We start from the raw sequence: 19538 nt of genomic DNA on the forward strand, positions 1-19538 counted from the left end.
TCAGAACTGTTGGAGTGAACCGTGCCCCGCACCAACTTGAGCCAGGCTTCAGCCTGAAGTTGTGTCAGAAGTCACAGCGCAGGTACGTGTGGGGAAGAACGCGGGATCTTAGAAAAGTGCAAGTCCTTACTGCTTGCTTCAACTTTGAGCACAGAACAAAACATTTAGAGTTAGGGTTTACCATGAGTATTTATTGATTTCAAAATACCACAATTCGTTCGCTTTACAGCAGAAAAGATCAACAACAGTCAGTTTCTGAAACAGTTACAGGCACAGGCATAAAACAGATGGTGTAAAATCTGTGTCTCCTGCTCTGACAAGGATGTCTATATGGAATAACATATAGTATACATACATGGCTGATAGAGCAGTACAATCAACAGGTTAATATTTTCTAACAAGTATTTTACTGAAGCCTTTCGTTGCAGAAAAGATTGAATTTAAACAATTAGTGTATTTTCAGTGGGTGTTTCTCCATTTACTCTCACTTGTACACTAATACGCAAATCATTCCATTATCCTCATGGCTTTACTAACAAACACCAGAATTAGTTCTTTTTCTAGAATGGATAAGTTGGGTTCTTTATATATTAAAAAGAGAAGTATAATTAGAACATGTGCTTGTATCTACATTTTGTTTAAAACCAGTACAGCTTTGATAGTTACTGGCCAAGTAAAAACACTTCAGTTGTGTTGAAGAGGCTTCTGAACCATTATCATGCTGTAACTAGTATTTTTTCCTAACGTTATATCACCCCCATGTTTCGATGTATCCAAGATATCTGAAGCTAACCAAAATATCAGTTTTCACAAGTGCAGAACTTCAGTTACATGTTTCTCGTTTCATTGCAAGTTAACAAACTTAATTCTATCATTTCTAGTCATTCGTAGCACAAAAGAAAACGAGAATCAGGAATACAGCGGCAGGCTAGCTTCACTGCCTGCTGTAATCCAGAACACCTCATGTGTTACAGAGTGTTGGTTATACACCAGTGTCACATTGAAAGAATCCAACCTTGTCCAACGTGGCAGAATAAGAGCTGCTCTCTACTTTGCTTGAGTGTCACTCCAGCCTATGGCTAAAGCAGCCCATAGACTTAGAGGTTCGTATTAACACTCCTTCAAAGTCAAGAAGCAATAGAAAATCTGGACTTTCTCCACTGCACAAACCACCGGAGCACTTTTTTTTTCCCCATGAACAAGGGGACAGAGTACTCCTCCAGCACCCTACTGAGCGGATCTGCAGCCCTGCCTTACAGCCAAGCAGCTCAAGGGACAGGATTTCTCAAAGGAAACTGCTCTTGTCCCTCACTGCTGAAAAACTGGAAGTGCAGAAAAAAAAGTTTGGCAGTTGTTGGCTCCTAGCAGGACACGTCCTCCTCCAGCACCTTTTGAAGTGTTCTGCTTAGTTTGGTGGTTTTAGTGCTGACTGTGCCTTGGGAAGCTGAGACCCTTGAGATAGTACAGCTACTCCAAAGACACCCGTGGCACTTTTAGGTCCACCATCAGTTCCATATCCTATTCTGGCCAAGGAAATGAAAGCGTCTTACCAGACTTATGCTATCCTTGACAAAGTACTAAGAGCTTACAAACCAAGTAAAAACAGAGACACTAAGCCTGAATTCCTGCAAGTCTCTCTCTAAAGCACTTTGGCAAATGTGAAACGTAGTCACTGAGGTTCCTTTGAGCCTTCTAACAATTCCCTTCCAAGCTGCCAGCAGTAGCTTTGTGTTTCATTTCACCAAGTCCCATTAGGGGGAGTTTTACAAACCAAACTCCAGGAAGTCTCTCATGTGAGCCTCCCTGTTCTTCATGGGCTACTCCAAGAAATAACATCTAGCAGGGTAAGTCCAGAGGCATCACCAAGATACAGGCCCAATAACTATGAGATCCAAATACCCTGATTGCCTACTGATTGTTTTAAAGTTGTAACTAAGAAATGCAGAACTACAGATTCCTCTGTACATGGTGAGGACTTCTGAAGACATACCACAACCCGAAGCAAAGAACACCAGGAGAATTAAAAATCCATCCCAGTGGGAATGGATGTATATTCCCCTTTGTGCTACTTCCCAGTATGTTTCAAAAGACTCAACCTGTCTGCCTGCAGGCTTCATGCAGAGAGGAAGCAGCATTTTCTAGGTACTGTGCACACTGTCTTGAGACTTCTCAAATCAGAGTCCCAATAACATGCAGGAAATCCAGTTTCTACCACCTGAACAACTAAAGATACACCAGCAGAGAACATCCCACCTCATGAAGAGGAAAAGCTTTGACAGGAGACCCTGCTTTAAGTGAACAGCATACTTACGCTCCCTATCCAAGCCAGAAATGCACTCCCTGAACTCCTCAGCACACAAAAACAACACTGAAGAGCCTTCAGTGCGAAGATGTGAAGCTTGTCCAGAGCATGAGACAGAAACGCTTCATCCCGCCAGCTCTGTTACTACAGGGCGCGCACGACTGCTCTGTGGGATCCTGAAGAGTCTCTGGCGTATTCCCAGCCTCTGAGTCAACGTCATTTATTTCCTGGTGATTCTGACACCATTTCTTATCCATCAACTCAAAGTCTCTGCATTTCCATTCTGATGAGATTTGTCATATTGACTTTTATGACTTAGCGTCGTAAGACCTGAACTTCCTGATTTTAATAGTTCATCCTGTACCATCTCATGGAGTCAGACACTGAGAGTACGTGTACTGCAAATCCTGACTATGGACAACAGGCTGTGTAAGAGAAAAAGGCAACACTGAGACCAACCTCAAAGCCTGGAGCCTGAATTTGTCAAGGAATTCTTCCTGTTTCTTTCTCAAAGGCGTTATTGCTACCTGTGAAACACATTTAGACCTGAAAATGAATTCTGGGGATCCTTTGCAGCAAACCACAGAAGCCACAGCAGCTACTGAAGACATTTAGTAACAGTTCGTATCGTAACTTTGCTTTTAGGAGGGCAATCAAGTGTTTTGCAAAACCTTTCACCACAGTTTTTATCATCAACGTTTTACTAAATCACTATCTAAAGGCTTTAGCAATTCAGACCAAAGAATCAGCACATTTCCCAAACTGCTTAAAAGAGCTAATAATCTTCATCTCAAACAAACAATCTTCGAGACTACTTAGACTAAGATGTACAAAGAGTTGCTTCAGGACTGATTATCTGCATGTAAGTACTCAGGTGACCTAAATTAAGATACAGGACTGCACTGTTTCAGTTGGCAGAGAGAGAGAACAGTGCCACTGGAGAATAACCAGAAGGCAGGGTACAAGGCTTCAGTAAACTGAGTTTTGAATTTATAGATCAAGTTATGCTTCTCCCCAACAGCCATGAAAATCACAAACCCTCCCTCGCAGTGGAGCAGCACACCAATCTTGGTGGCCTTCACATTGGGTAAGCACTTTTCAACATCATTATGCCAGGATGATATTTTGGAATTAAACCACTCGATACACCAAGAACTGCTGTTCCTCCCCAGGCGGCTCTCCGGGCCGTGCCGGTCCATGCTGCCGTAGCAGATGCCAATGCCACAGAAGCTGTTCTGCTGCAGTTCCACTTCCCAGTAGTGGATGCCTCTCTTGAAGCACTGGAACCCCAGCACTTGGGAACAATCGGTGAAGCGCTGAGGGTGGTGGTTATAATTCATGGGGGTGTCTGAGACAGACATCCTGGTGTATCTCTCAGACAGAATCACTTTGTTATGAGCTGTGTTGTAATCCAGCGTGATGTTAGCAGCATCTGCAATGACATAAATCGTTTGAAGGTACTGAAGAGCAAAGCACTTCTATTTATACCGTCCTGCCCAGGCATTGTTCCTATGCACGTTCATCTCCCTGCTCTGCTTCCCTCCCCAGGGCAGGCAGTTCTTAGGGCCACAGCAATAGCTGCTGGGTTCAACTGCAGCTCTGGGTCACACAGCAGGCAAATGGAGGGCAAGTTTCCTTCCTTCCTGCATCCCCCTGGGATTCCTTCACCACCCAAATATATGCTGGCAGAAGAAGAGGATTGCTGGTCTGGCAGTGAAAGGTATACCATATTGTATGGCATCTGGTATAGCATCTTAAACAAGCCATCATGGGCTCACATAAAAGCCTGCATTTCATTTCAAAGAAAAATCCAGTGCATTACGTTGTATTTCTAAGCTACTCTCATGCAGTCGTTTTGAGGGAAACCAAAGCCATTACTGAGAAAACTTCATTTACCTTCATATACATGAATAGCAAAGATAAATTTGATTCATCTGGCAAAAGAACCACTGGGAAACCTCCTGCTCTCTTTTCCTCCAAAAATTTCCTTCATTTGTAACAACCAGTTGATAACCTACTAAGCTAACCAAACCCCCTCAAAAGTACTTTTGTCAGAAGACTACAGAGGGCACATAACACCAGTGCAGTAAGTGCAGAGAGTTCATCTGAAAGTAGTGTAAACGTTGGGTGTCTTACACTGCAACAGCTCCTCCCTGGGTTTCTTCAGAAAGCTGTCAATAAGCTCTTTAACATTTGGTGCTCCCGTGGTTGGTGCTGTATCAACAGAAGAAAAGAGAGTTTGGCCAGTTGGGAAGAAACCCTGCATGCTTAACACAGCGTCCCAGACACCCTCAGGCTGGAGTGGACCTCTAGAAGTTATCTGGTTGAGCCTCCTGCTCCACGCAGGGTTAACTTCAGTATTAGCTCAGGTTGCTCACTGTCTTGTCAAGTTTTGAAAATCCCCTCTTGTCTCTGGGCATCCCCTTTCAGTGCTTGATCGCTCTCACAGTGACCAGTAAGAGCCTTCGCAGAGCACGAGTTGAACTTTTGCTTGATACACCAACACTAGTGACCATCTACTTATCATTTTAAGAGCAGTCAATGAAAATTAGAGTAAGTATGCTGAAAGTTTGTACTCACCAGCTTTAGCAGGTTTCTTTTTCTCCTCTGGAGAAAGGGGGAAAAAAAAAAAGAACCGTGAGTTCTACTGAGCGTGAAAAGCCCCTGATAGGCTATGCCACCTCTAACGCCGTCATCATGGCTCTTCTGAAGCTGCAGCAGTCGACAAAGCTGACAGCCCAGCATGTTGAAGCCATGTACAAATACAACCATACTGGAAAGCTACACATGAAGCACAACGTACTATTTGCTTCCTGTTTCACAGGGTCATAAGCCTGGAAGAAGCTTCATCTCTACTCCAGGATGCAGCGTGTTAGGGCAAGTGGTAATAAGCCTGTTCCCATGAGGCACACAGACTATGCCTTTTGTTTTTACAACAGATCTAGTGCAGCAGCAGGAGCTGCAAGTTCATTCAACTCCTGCAACCCACCACAGACCCCACTGAGTCCTCCACACCCAGGACTTGGGAATTGAAAGGACCAGGTGCCAAGAGCTCAGTGGAAGTAACAGAAGTAATTTCTTAACACTTGGATTTATTTCAAAAAGAGATTATGAAAGATCTTCCAAACAGGCTACAGTGCTGCATTAATACCAGTATTTGGTAAAACAACACTGAAAGGCCCCAGTATAACCTGCCACAAAGACTGTCTGCATCACCCCAGCCTTAGACTGTAGGCAAGACGTGGCCAGCAAAATGTCTGAGTAAAGCTGCTATTAATTATCACTTACTGGTATCTGCCTCCACCTGCGAAGTGGGTTGAGTCTGGTGGTTTTTCTCTTTGTGGGTGTGCTCTTGTGAGGGGGAAAAGAGAAAAAACAGAACGTGAACAGCTCATAAGCAGGATTCAATACATACAAAGCCATCAAACAAGCCAAGAGATGTTTAGTACAAATGAAAAAAAACCTGCAAGAACCAGTGGGTGGGGAGGCTCCGCCTGGCTGTACAGCCTGCACGGACACCACTGCAGGCGCACACCGAGGACAACGCACCATCGTACCTGTGCCGTTTGCTGCTTTCCAGTTCACAAAGAGCCCCAAACACCCTCCCCTTCCCACGCCAAAGTGCTCACTACAGATCATCACTGCATCACTGCTATAGCAAACAGCTCTGGGGTAACTGCTTGAATTCTTATTTAATGGCAAAACCATAGTCAGGAGAGGATGACATTCTTTAGCACTTACGTGGTCCCGGAGTTTTTTTCCCAGCAGAGGTTTTGTTTGCAGAAGCCGCTGGAGGGGTCTTAGTTTTCCCAGGTGTTAGTTTTGCTGCAATGGCAATATTTTACATTATGGTTTGTATTGCCAGGAACAGTAATGCAGGAGCAAAGACCTTTTTCAATCTTATGTTTCAGTTATGTGAACAGAACTTAAGTGATACTCATCAGAGATGGAAACTGCATGGAAGATACCTACACCCCAGTCCAAAAGATACTTTTGCTTAACCTGGTAAGTAGGGCTTTGTTCTACAACACTTACAAGATCAGCACCTTTACAGTCGGGTAACCACAGTCCTATAACTCTGAAGCATTTTATGTCACCCGTCAAATCCACACCCTAACTGCATCCAACCCTGCTACATAATAAAAATAAAAATTCCTGTAAGGAATAAAGGCTGAGCTGTGCCACAAGGGCATAGTATCATGACACTCATCAGCTTATCCAAGCATATATAAAAGTAAAGAGGAGCTAGCACCTTTTTTCTCCTAGTTAGCCCTGACTGTAGCATTTTTGTTTGGAAATGGAAAACTGCAGAAGCTGGAAGACACAACTTATATTAAGCAACAGTATTTGCTGCACTTTTTTTTTTTTAAAATGATACTTGGGTTAGAGGGGGAAGATCCCTCACTTGAACTCAAAGCCAAGGCAGAAAACGCCAGTTCTCCCAGTGATACTGTACCTTCTGGTCTTTTCTCCCTACACTGACTCACTGTATGTTTCACAATGTCTTTAAGGTTAATGGCAGACTGATAAGCGGAATGTATCAAGTTTTGGTCCATTTCAATTACAGGGACGAAAGCATCTTTTGTTGATGATCGTTGCAGTGCTGCTGCTCTCTGAAATGACAAATGGAAGATCTCATGCAGACCACCTTGTGTAGCAGACATAGAAAAACACAACCAAGTTACTTTAAATGCGGCGGGTTTTGTGCATTCATCTCAAATGCAAAGGAGCAAAGGCTACAGTCAGACACGACCCATGGCAAAATCTCAGCAGCAACCCACACGCGTTAATGCTCAACTGATCTCTGAAGGAGCGAGAAAGATCTATGAGACGGTGTCACAGCACGGAACTACAACCCCTCATGGAGACGAGTTCTTTCACCCCCTGACCCCTCTGCTTGCGGCAGAGGTGGTGACTGAATTGGGGGGAGTTCCCAGACACCCTTTCAGCCCTCTTTCATTGATAGCTGTGTATCTGTCAGTACATCCTTTTATAGCAGGTTCTTACACACAACAGCACTACCATTTGACTGCAAGTGTCTGGAGAGCAAGACAACCACATCGGGTTTTTGTGATTCTGCATTCTAGAAACATGAAGAACTGGATTCGCACTTAAAGGACATATTACCTTCAAAAACAGAATGTCATCACCTTCAGTCAGTGCCATCTCAATCTGATCTCTGAGAGACTGAATTTCATTCTTCTTGCTTCCCAGAACACCGTAAACGTAATCAAACTTATTGCAAACTCTTTTTTCTTCATCTGCAATTACTTTCAAGGTCTGATTTTCTGTTTCTTCAATTAAAGTTTTAATTTCTGAAAACTCACTTCTGATCAAATCTTTCTTCCTCGAAGCTGTCTCCTGGAGCAGACAAGAACAGACAGACTCTGGTTTCAAAAGAACAGTTCATGGACAAAATACTGCTTACTACTTACTGCTCTGACACCGCACACCCACTTGCATGGCTGCAGCCGTTCCTGCCTCCGAGACGTGGCATCTCTGGTTAATGCAAAGCTATTCCTGATCCTCCAAGAGATGTTCCAGGAGCACAGAAGTGCTACCCCGGCGCCTTTTCAGTTTCTTGGTCTGTACCACTCGGTTTAGAAAGGATGGCACAAGTGCTCTGCCAAAACGCCTCTTTTCTTTTCCTTCCCAATAACGTTTTCTCCTGCCCACGCAATGTCAATACCACAGCCGTTGTCACAAGAGTACAAGCATCAACAACACGCAGTGGCCAGCGTACATCGAGCAACCCGACAGCATTTTGAACAGTTACCCACTTACAGCAGCTTGGCTCTGGTTTGTTTTCACAGTGTTCATCGCTCGAGCAGCTCTCTCACTCTGATTATGCAGCTCCACCAGTTTCTTCTTCAGTGCTGACTGCAACAGTAGAGATCAGAAAGTATTTCAGAGAAGCAGTTGCCATGTCTGCTCTCAGTCGGGTCATGCTTTCTGGAGTAAGAGTTGTATTTACAGAAAGTTTTAAACAACGCCTGTAAGCATTTAGTACTATCAATTTAAAACCTACTGCTCCTTAAACCTTACAGCATATAAAAGTACTGTCCTGCACACATGTGGCTTGTGGAGCCAGCACCCTCCCTGCAGCTCCACCTCTCCCAGCAGCAAGATGCACGCTGCTGACTCACTCTTTTGATAGGGACTGAGCGCTTTCATCAGCACAGCGGTTCCCAGTGCTAAGAATAAACGTTACGTTAGCTCTCAGGTTGGACTTCAGGCACTAGGTTAACGCTACCGCTCACTCCTCTCATTTTAATGGAGAATTTTATTGCTCGGATGTGAATTACCTATTCCTTTAGTTCAAGATGCTGCTAAGCTAAATCAGGACTTTGCAGGGTAAGCAGTATACACGCTTGCTGAACAGATGAGAGTTTGGCCACCTGAGCTTTTCAAGTCTGCTTTACCCATCTACCCTCTGATTTTCAGCTGCGCTGTAAGACACGAAGGCCACGTTTCCTTCCCTTCCACTCCGTGGAGAACCTGCTCCTGGCTTCTATCTACGTGCCAGAGCTCTCCCTAGGCTTTTATAATTCTTTGCTTCGTAAGAACATACACAGAGCAATGTCTGTCCACAGCCCCTCGGCCAGCCTGCAGCGAGGCCACGCAGCAAACCCCGTGCAGCGAGCAGCAGAGCAGCTCGGAGTTGGGGGTGACACCAGCAGAGGCGGGAGGCCTCGCTGGCCAGCCCAGCCCAAACAGGAGCTCGCAATCAACCCCAACACGGCTCCTTCCCAGACCCTCAGAGCACCATCTTGGAGAGAGGAGGAAAACGCAAGGAACGACTCCAAAGATGTGCTTGAGCGCGCGTTGGAGGGCAGGTAACGGTTTGCCAAGGCCAGGCCTGAAATTTACAGTCCAAGTCTCGGTCCAGCCTCCCCCCGGCACTCCACAGCCCACGACCCCAGCGCCCAGGGACCCACCGGCCTCCGGGGGAGCGAAGGGGAGCCCCGGGGTGCCCCTGGGAAGGTGGTGCTCCAGCCCCGGGCAGAGCCGGCCGCCCCCGCCTGCCCCCGCCGCTCACCTCGGCGTCGGCTTTGGCCAGCTGCAGGGGGTTGGTGTGACACAGCTTGTGCCCGAGGAGGCAGAGGGAGCAGATGCAGCTGCCGTGCTGGCTGCAGAAGAACTCGAAGAGCTTGTTGTGCTTCGGGCACTTGCGCTGCTGCAGGTCGCGCAGGGGCGGGCAGAGCTGGTGGTCGCGGAAGGCGGGGCTGTCCTGGTGCGGCCGCAGGTGCTCGGGGCAGAAGGAGGCGGTGCAGGTCAGGCAGGTCTGCACGGCCGGCGCCTGCAGGCAGCTATCGCAGTACACGGGGGTCGCCTCCGCCCCGCACCCCCCCACCGCCACCGCCTCCTCCTCGGGCCCCGGCGCGGCCCCGGTGCAGCCCTGGAGCTGCTCCACCACCCGACACAGCACCGTGTTCTTCTGCAGCTGCGGGCGGCCCGCGAAGGTGGCCCGGCACTGCGGGCAGCTGAAGTTCGCCGACAGCCCGGCCCAGGAGAGCTCCAGGCAGGAGGCGCAGAAGTTGTGGCCGCAGGGCACCGTCACGGGGCTGCTGAAGAGGCAGAGGCAGATGGAGCAGGTCAGTTCCTCCTCCAGCCCCGCCAGGCCCGGCTCCGACGACGAACTGGCCAGCGCCGCCATCGCCCCGGCTGCTGCTGCCCCGAAACACCAGAAACGAAACTAGGGCCGGAGCTTTCCCGGAATCTACGCGCCCCGTCCCCGCCCCGGCGGGAGGGGCGGCAGCGCCGGGTCCCGCCCGGCCGTGGGGCCGCCAGCTCGACGGCTGCGGCGCCTCCTGGGTTGGGCCGGGCTGGGTCGGCAGCCCCGGGCAGCCGCGAGCTGTGCCCCTTGGGACGGGGGGAGCCGCGGCGGGGACGCTCTGGGCGCGGCCGCCTTCTGCCCCCGGGGTGAGCTCGGCCGCCGCCCATGCGCGGGGCCTGGCGGTGTCCAGGCGCGGGGGAGGAGGCGGAACGGCCCCGCGGTGCGCCCGGGCGGCGTCGGGTTTGGTTTCTAAACCAAAGTGAATAATTTCAGATGCGAATGCCCACCCCGGCTGCCAGCCCCAGCGCGGCGGGGAGCGCGGCCTCCAGCCTGCCCATGCCTGGGCCAAAACTGGTCACAAAGAAAGCTCCGGACACCCAGCGCAGTCCGGCAGCTGCCCGCCTCGGTCCCCGCCGCCCGCCTCGGTCCCCGCCGCCCGCCTCGGTCACCACTGCCCACCTTGGTCACCGCTGCCCATGAGCGTGTGCTCGAGGATGAGTAAATGTGTGAACCCCAACTCCCGCCATGCACTGGGCCGAGATGCCACCAGCCCCGGCTGCTTTCCTCTGAGCTACGGTTGACTTCTACCTACATCAATAATCTCCTACAGTCTCATAATACTCCTTCAGGATGAACTATGGAGGGATCGTGTGTCACGGGCTCTGGTTCACTGCTTGATAATGGTGCAGAAAGGACAACAGGAGGTGTTCAGGGCTGCCAGGGCTTGGACAGAGAGGAAAGCAAGCTTAAGGGTCAAGTGTGTCATCTGCTTGAGGGTGGAAGAGTTTCTAGGAGATGGGCATGGCTCCATCTATTTCCAGCGTTGTTGGGATATGCAGATCAGGACTTCGTAACTGCTGTCAGAGGGGATGCGAACCCCTGAGGGTACCTGAGAAGTGGTTGACAGTGACTGCAAAGGAACGTTCTTACAGAGCTGTGTTGTGTGTGTTACCAGAGATGGGACCAAAGAGCAGCTGTTAATGTTGACATTTCTTATTTCTCTATAGGTGAACAAACCACTTTCTCCTGGGCTTATCTGGACTAAGCCACAGTCATCTTTCAAAGGCTCAGCACCTTCGCTGTATTTTCTGCAGCACTCATCTGGTGTCCACTGATGGAGACAAAGGTATGCAAGTGTAAAGGGTAAATATACACCTTCACAATTGTAGCTGTTGCCTCTGGAGCAGAACACAGGATGTTTAGAGCTTGGATGAGCAATTTAAGTTCTCCATTGTCAAAGAGGGCTTGAAATTCTGAGTAAGCTAACCACTCCTGTTGTCTAAAAATCAGTTATGTTTAACATTAGTAACTTCAGTAAATTCTTCAGTAATTTTTACTCTTTGCTTCATTGCAATTACTTGAGAACTTCTTCATGTGGTTCTTGAACTAAATCTAACCCTTTGCACAGATACTGCGGATTCAAAGTGCCACTCAGGCTCTGAGGGGGAAGTTAGCACAGCAGAGTAAACTCTTCCTTGTGTACATGTGGCTGAGCAAACATCAAGACAGGTGTTCTGATACTGACTTTTTTGGATTCAATATTCAAAGCTGTTTAAGTAGGTACTATTTCCCGATCAAAATTATAAATAACCCCAAATTCTTAAAGAGCTGACAGCTACTGAATGTATTTGTGCAAGGTCTGTAGTCACAGCAGCAAACTTTTAGGTCTTTAAGATCTGTTCAGCAGGTTCTGGCTGCCAGCTTCTAGTTGCAGGTGCTCATCGTGTCCGTGGGCCTACAGCGTGCTGTGCACGTGTGACTGTAGCTTCCTAGCTCAAACACATCCTCACATTTTGAGTCAGGAGACTAGAATTTGTTAAAAAATTGTAACAGAATTTTTAAACAAACCCATAATGCTAAACTGCACAGAGGAGGGTGGCAAGGAGCCCCTGTGACTGGCAGCTGGGGCTGCTCCAGCAAAGGGGCTTGCAAGAGACCCCAAAACTCTAGGGACAGAAAGCAAGCAAAAAGGGTTTGTTCAGAGCATCACCAGCTCTCTCTGGGATCCACGTTCTGTCCTGTTCCGCATTTCTCACCCATTTAGTGCCCCAGCCCTGCCCCGGCCCCCAGGTATGAGGAACCTTGTGTGTGGCTGTGTCAGAGAGGTGTGTGGGTGTGACAGGAAGGTCAGTCAGCCAGCTCCCTCAGACTGCATTTACTGGATTTAAATTGTGCATTGAAATAGTTGTTTCATCCTAACGTGGTAACAACAGAAAAATAAAACTCAAGATCCTATCTTCAAAACATCCTCTCTCTGGGGTGTATTTGTTTTCAACCATCATCTGTTCGTAACAGCCACAGGGACTGTGTATCCATTTCATTTGCAGCCAAAATGCGCTTGTAGGCAATGGAACAAGAGGTGAATCCTGCTCTAAAATGCAGTGCAATACTTGCGGTTAGCTTTTGCAATTTTATAAGAATTCAAAATTAACCATTTCCTTTAGAAAAAAATATTTCCATTAATCCCAACTGTCTCAGCATGACTGTGCTAGAGTGTCTGGAATTTTCTTTTTGTCCAGTTTGCAAGAATATCCACTCATGAATCCAACTGTCCATTTCTCTAAAGAACAAATTTTAACACAAAATAATGGCAACTAAAGAGAACTGCAATACACAAATTAGTTTTACTCATATAAAAATTATTCCTTCACAAACAAGACATTTTAATAGGGATAACGCAAAGGTGTGCAATATTTTTATGTAATCATGCACTAGTCAGAGTAGATGTTAGCTAAACCATGAACAATTTTTCAGTGTTTGTTTGTATCTAGGGGTTTTTTTAATGTCTTCTGTTTAAGGGTGCACTACCCGGGACAGGGATTATCTTAAATTGTAAGACTTGCCAAGATGCAAGTACTGCATGGTACGAGGTGCTACCTCAATGCTGATAACGAGCAGAAATGTCTGCCTTGCCACCACCTGGTGACCCATTCTGCTGTTAGGAAGGAAAGAAGAAAGGCAGCACAAAAACCGCAGCACTTAAAGGGCAAAAGGGTTTGCTTTAAAACAAAAAACAAAAAGGTTTTCAGAGCCTACACAGATTAACACAGTGGGACACAATTTTCCCAGGGATTCATGTTATATCCAGTCGTTCTAGGCAGAGTTGACAATTACCAATACTATTTATCTGCGCCTCAGAATTACAGAAGCTTGAAGTCCACAAGCTTTTCTTGACATGTTCAGGTGAACCCTGTAAATAACTGCAAGGTCACGGCATTTGTATCATGCTCTGCACTTGAACAATATTTATATTTAATTTTTAAATGTTGTTTTTAATTATCCTTACAGCGAGCTACCTCTGTATGGCAGTTACACGGCTCCAGCCGAACCCAGACATGTAAATGGATTAGTTACTGACAGTACAAGGTCATATTTTTATCTTTTTGATCAAACCATTCCAGTTCTGCAGCTCGCAGCAGTAGGACATAAAAATTGTTATTTAGCTTCTATTAAGGAAAAAAAAGCACCCAGATCTATATTAAAGACTTCCTATAATAAACAAAGTATTCCAGTATTACATAAAAACATATCCTAAGAAAAAAAAAGTGTTTCTTTTTCTTTTGGCATAGTTTCATTTTAAAACCATTTACTAAAAATATCCACAAACTAGAAAGCAGCATTTCACAAAACAAGTCTGTACAATTATTTACGTTTCTTCACATCTTAAATTGTTCCATTTTCAATGCTGGATCCGTTAACTGGAGGCTCAACAATGAGTCTTGGCTCTATCAGTGCATCCCAACTTTCAGTTATCTGAAAACAAAATACAGAAAACACTGAGCATGCACGAGCTATACAGGCAGATGCCATTTCTCCTACATTATGCTTTGTCTAGGCTCGAACAACAGCACTACTGAACAAAGATCACAGATCCTTCCTGAGATTCATCCATCTTCATGACCCTCAACCTGCCTGACGTCCTGGGTAAAGAAAGATGCAGGTAAGAACAGTGCATGGAATGAATAACCTTGCAAGAACTGATACTCTATCTAGACATGATATTTATTTTATTAGCCAAAACAAGAAGTTACACAGTTTGATGACTGTTTTTGAATGTACTTAATTGAATAACATGCAAGAAGTTATTCTTATCTTGTAATCGTGCACATTCTTGCTTGAAATGAACAATTATTTTTTGCTTCCATTTATTTTAATCAGATGCATTATGATAAAGGGAGACTCACTGAGATGAACGGAGTCTTAAAGCAGGGTATGTACCAGCTATGCAAAACATGTAACAGGCTTCAAAAGAGGACACCCATGTACCTTTGTATCCTGAGGAACAGCGTACTCTATCAGTTCTGCTCCATCTGCAGACTGGTAAACCAGATCGAATTTCCCTGGCTCTTTCGCAACTTAAAAACAAACAAACAAAACCAACTCCATTAACTATAAGCAAAAAGGTTTAAATGTTAACCATATTTAAAAACTAGTCAAAACCAGGGGCTTTTTTTGAGTTGTGTTTTTGTGTTCATAATTGTAACAAAAAATCGGAAGTAGAGCTGAATGCTACACACCAAAGTTAAGGTAATTATCTAATATATGCATGAAAAAGTTTATCAACAATATGCTGCCTAAATTTGAGAAAAATTCTCATATGATGATGATTCATTAATGCTGGCTTAAATGGCAACTGCCGTATACACATTCTGTTTCAGAGACATTCGTAGCTTCAGGTGTCTGAAGTGCACGTGGTCATTTCAGGGACTCAGTTCTGCGTCCACCGAAGCCAGTGGCTTCACTGACATCACAAAGAATGGCATCATGGTCTAAAATTTTCTCTGTAATTCCATATAGTAATTTTAATTTTTTCGGGAATTGAAACCACAACAGAGATGAGTTACTGACTACTCACACTGACTGGACGAATTCCATTTTGTAAATACTTATGAGCATCTTCAATACAACTAGCAAGTGTTACAACTTCTCCATTAAAATAAGACTTTTTGGGGAAGGAGTGAGAAAGGGAGGGGTGTGTTGAGAAGGAACCCAAGGAAATTGGAAATACTCCTGAAACATGAAGCATGCCTCAGACTAGCTGTTTTCCAAATGATGCTCATGACAACAAGCATTTGGTGTCCCAGGGTACGTACATTGTCCTGCTGATGCCGAAAGGATCTCAAGCTCAATCTGTTTTTTTTCAGCATTCCAACTGATTATTTTCCCCTCCTTCAGAAAGCAACAAGAAAAGAATCAGGTAAGATGTACTTCAGCACTGGATAACTATTCCATCTTTACAGCCACTGTGGTACTCTGTGACAGTTAGAGGAAGTAGTTCTGTCTGTCAAATCTGTCTGTCTGATCTCTCTATGTATAAAACCTGCAAAGTATTAAAGCTCAGCAATCTGCAGTTACTGGTATCAATAAACTGAAGTTATTGTCACCGTCCCTGTAATTGAAATCTGTACTTCTCCAGAAACCAAGTCATCTGAAGTAGCTACAAAATTTTAGTTGCACCACTTTCAAGAATTTGCCTTGACTTCAAACAGCAGTAGACTCGAATACAGCTACATTCTTCTACTTGAACATCTGCATTTTTTGTCATCTGTAAAATATTAATGATCATTAATAATGTTTGTGGTCTTTTTTAAATAACTGCTACATCTTTCAAATTTTCAATTAGTTTTGGGTTCTACAGTTTTCATTTTTACTGCTGCACCAGGAGTAGCCTGCGGAGACAAGTGGACGAGAAGAAAATACCACAGAACCTCAAAATATTTAAGCCTTTCCTCATGTATAATAGTTTCGTGAGGAAATTAAGGGAGGAAATAACAATAATACCTTATAGTCTGAAACTTCAGGACTGTAATTTTCAGTTAGTTCCAAGCGCTGTTGAAAGAAATAAGTGCAAATAACAAATTATAACTTTTCCTGATCCTTGATGATGCAACCTATACCCAGACATGATTTCTTCAGCAAGAGGAAAACACAAGAACCAAGTCTCCCACTCGTGGATCCTGATGCCGACCACAGTCCCTGGTAAGTCTTCCAGGACTCACTGCACCAGTGGGTTTCCATTCAGGTCAGGCTGTGAGAGGAGATCAGGGCGATGAATCCCATCTCCTCAATGGCAGTGATTTCATCTTCATTGACTTTTTTATTTTGCAGTGAAGTGTAATTATTTGTATGGTAAGATTTGCAATAATACTGTAGAAATGGTATATAGAGAAATAACAACATAGAGAATATTTTTTTCTTTTTATAGCATCTAATTTAATGACATTCCTGCATGTTGGAAAGAGAGGGGTAACATGCTTCTCTCTGGCATTCTTATTTAAACGTAAACCTTGAAAATATGACCACGGTAGAGATAGAGAGACTTTGTGAAGGTGCAATTAGAAAATTCTATTATTTGTGAACTGACTTGTGTGCTAGCTAAGAGAGTCATTGTATAAATGCACATGGAAATTCACACTGACATGACAGTGGAGACAACATGTCTTTGTTTGTGTTATACAAATATAAGAAGTCTAAAGAAATGCATTGAGCTTATGCACACACTCCAAACCTGCGTAAAAACCAAAGTCAGACTTTACAACAAAAGAATTTTTTAGAGCTAGCAACAGAAACCCTAACAGTTTCTGTTGTATGGGAAACTATTAGGTTAGAAAGACAGCAAGAGAGGAGCGAACGCTTTCAGAGATGCCTACAGACATTAGACATGACATTTTAAGTGCTGAACCGTTTGCTTAAGTTTAAAACAAAATTTTTAAAAAAGAACAAATAGGTAGGATGAAGACTACTTCCTAACCCCGCTACTTCAGGGGTGACGGTTCCAGAACAATGTAAGATTAAGTTCTTCAGTGTAAGCTTTTGGTTGTCAGGACTATGCTATCTGTAGCGTGTCTGTAGCGTGTCCAGCAAAATTTACAGTGGCCCAAATGAAACAATTTTAGCCCGCTAACATTCAGTACTTCACAAGTTCTTTACCTTAAAGGCAATTCTTTCTCCCACTTGTGGTGGGGCAGCTAGAAGAGGTAACACACTATAGTCTCTCTTGGGGACCTCCATGGGATTCTGTGAAACAAAGAGTTAACCCATTGATTTAATTACTGTATTAATAAAAACAGAATACAATGTTTATGCTGTATGGATTGTAAGAAGTTCTGAGAAGTGTAACGTACATATCAGCGTGCTTTGTTTTGAGATATATAATACAATCACTTAAATATTGTTTCATAAACACTTCCTCAGGCTGCTAAATTGAGATACAGTAAATATCAGATTTACTAAGTTAAGATCAACCTTTATCCTACTGATCGTTTTCTGCTTTTACAAATTACTCTCATCCCATATGGTTCTGTATAGTTAAAGCTGCAGGAGAAAGGAGACCTATGACTGCGTAAGTCACTCACCTGGACAAGAACAGAAGTGTTTGTCACAGCTTCGTTTAACTGCCTGTGTTTCTGGCCTTCACTGCTGTAGTTATAGAAGAAGCCAGGGTTTGCTCCTCTCCCACGGCCTTGGCCCCTCATCATCCCATGAAACCCACGGCCCTTAGGTCCTCTCCAGAAGTTATTATCTCCTGATCCACGCCCTCTTCCACGACCTGGGCTGACAAGCGGTCCTTGAGTACTGGTTGGCAACTGTTTGGTACGGTCTCTTACTATGGAATTACTCAGTCCAGCATTTGCTGCGGGTTTTTTAATAACAAGTGTTTCTGAATCTGAACTGTCAGACTCTGAAGAGGTCTTTGCTTTGGGAACCTTGGTGGTACTGGTTTTTACAGCTGCCACATTGTTAGGCAGTGACTTTTCCTTTGCAGTACTGTCTTGTGCTGTTGCCACTTTCTCATCCTCTGTACTCGAGCCAGAATCTGAACTAGAGGACTGGGATTTTTTAGCATTTTTACTACTAGCAGTCTTAATGGAATCATCAGCATTAGACTTTACAGTCACTTTATTAGAAACCACAGTTTTCACATCAGAATTTGCAGCAGCCTGGGATTTGTCTTTGGGAAGTGTTGCCACTACAGGCTTATGGGAAGATTTATTTTGCTTTACGTTTAATTCACTGCTGTCACTGTCAGATGACGTGCTGGAGGAATCTGAAGATCCCATGCTCTTTTTTCTGGACTGTGTTGTGATTTTTTTTGTGCTTTTTTTACCAGAATTTAGAGAAAAGCTCTCATTTGCCTGTTTTAAAGCCATCTTTGCTGCAGTGGCCTTTGTCTGCTTTTCATCCTTCTTTTTTGTTGCCAACTGTTTCTCTCGCTCTGTCTTTTTAAGCTTTTTAGATTGGTCAGTAGAGCTCTCTTCCTTACCTTCTGTGAGTCTATTTCTTCCACTAACTTCTTCCTTTCCTTTTCTTGTCTTGTACCTTTTTTGAGAGTCCCAAATATTTACAGAGGTCTCTTCCCTACAAGAGGGATACTCAGGATTATGCTGCTTCTTTTTCTTTTCCCTTTTATGCCTGTCTTCTTCATTTCTAGTGAATTCTTCATCTTCCTGCTTTTGTCTACGCCTTTTTTTGCCTTCTTTTGGTATGTAAGAGAAGCCATCATCTGCCTCTTCGTAATCATCTGCAACTATCTCTTCCAATTTTACTCTGTCAAAAAAACAAACAAAAGCCACTGTTCAGCATAATTAACACCTTTTCCCTACCCGTTAGGTAAGGTTGTCTTTTGGGAGCCGGGATGCTCCACCAGCACCAGGTAAGGGGACAGTTCAGAAGTCTCCAGAGCGCGGGTTGCTACCCTAAACCAAGGCTGACAGCCGGAGCCCTCGCCTGAGGGCACGGGTGCTGCGAGGCCTTTTCAAACGGGCCCGCTGGGGCTCCAGGGATGGCGGCATCGCCCTCCTCCGCTCCTTGAGATCTCCAGCCCCTTGGCTCCCTCCAGCCCCTTTCAGGTGTCCTGGAGATTCTCAAGCACCGCAGGCTTTGGGGAACGGTGTCCCTGAGCACCCGGATCCCGCTCCACCCCCCAGGGAGCCGCTGGGCAATGGGCAGCCGCGGGAAGGGCCTGGGGACGCCCCTCCGGTTCCCCGGGGACGGCACCGCTAGGCCCCTCCGTGTCCCGCGGCGGGGGCCGCGCTTCAAGCCTGCTCGGGGACTCCCCCACCCCGGTACCGCGCAGCCCGAGGGCCCCGAGGACCCGCTCCCCGTCCCGGGCAGCCCCCGCCGTACCGCAGCGAGTCGTTGTCCCGCACGAGGCGGGCGCTCTCGGTGGGCGGCAGCAGCGCCCCCTCCAGGAAGAGGCTGAGGCGGGCCCGCCGGCTGAAGCCGAACCGGTGGCGGATGAGGCTGAGGAGGTCGGTGACGAGGCGCACCTGGCCGGGCTCCAGCAGCAGCCAGCACAGCGCGGAGCCCGGGCTGCCCGGCGGAGGGTAGTCGAAGAGCAACCGCAGCCGCACCGCGCCGCCGGCCGCCGCCATCTTGGAGGAGAAGGCGGCCGGTACGGGGCGGGGCGGGAGTGGCGCGAGAAGGCAACGGCGCCGCGCGTGGGACAAAAACGGCGGG

At 45.9% G+C, this 19538-nt stretch overlaps 2 protein-coding genes across 3 annotated transcripts; both read right to left on the bottom strand.

Moving 5' to 3' along the window:
• Positions 1–181: 181 nt before the first annotated feature.
• Positions 182–9965, bottom strand: TRIM25 (tripartite motif containing 25). Its single transcript, XM_068413129.1, has 9 exons — positions 9342–9965; positions 8087–8182; positions 7430–7663; positions 6759–6915; positions 6044–6127; positions 5591–5653; positions 4883–4909; positions 4439–4516; positions 182–3734 (listed from the first exon to the last, which is right to left on the bottom strand). Exons 1-9 carry the CDS (start codon positions 9957–9959, stop codon positions 3187–3189), a joined length of 1905 nt encoding a protein of 634 aa, XP_068269230.1. The 5' UTR covers positions 9960–9965; the 3' UTR covers positions 182–3186.
• Positions 9966–12684: 2719 nt separating this feature from the next.
• COIL (coilin) lies at positions 12685–19477 on the bottom strand. Of its 2 annotated transcripts, XM_068413245.1 has the most exons (7): positions 19206–19477; positions 17435–18626; positions 17010–17096; positions 15861–15908; positions 15173–15248; positions 14346–14434; positions 12685–13832 (listed from the first exon to the last, which is right to left on the bottom strand). In XM_068413245.1, the coding sequence occupies exons 1-7, from the start codon at positions 19451–19453 to the stop codon at positions 13743–13745; spliced, it is 1830 nt and encodes a 609-aa protein (XP_068269346.1). In that variant the 5' UTR covers positions 19454–19477; the 3' UTR covers positions 12685–13742. The 2 variants fall into 2 exon arrangements, with proteins under 2 accessions (XP_068269346.1, XP_068269347.1); XM_068413246.1 differs by lacking the exon at positions 15861–15908.
• Between the last annotated feature and the right edge of the window lie 61 nt (positions 19478–19538).

Source organism: Nyctibius grandis, chromosome 15 (genome assembly GCF_013368605.1).
Source record: "Nyctibius grandis isolate bNycGra1 chromosome 15, bNycGra1.pri, whole genome shotgun sequence".
NCBI lineage: Eukaryota > Metazoa > Chordata > Aves > Nyctibiiformes > Nyctibiidae > Nyctibius > Nyctibius grandis.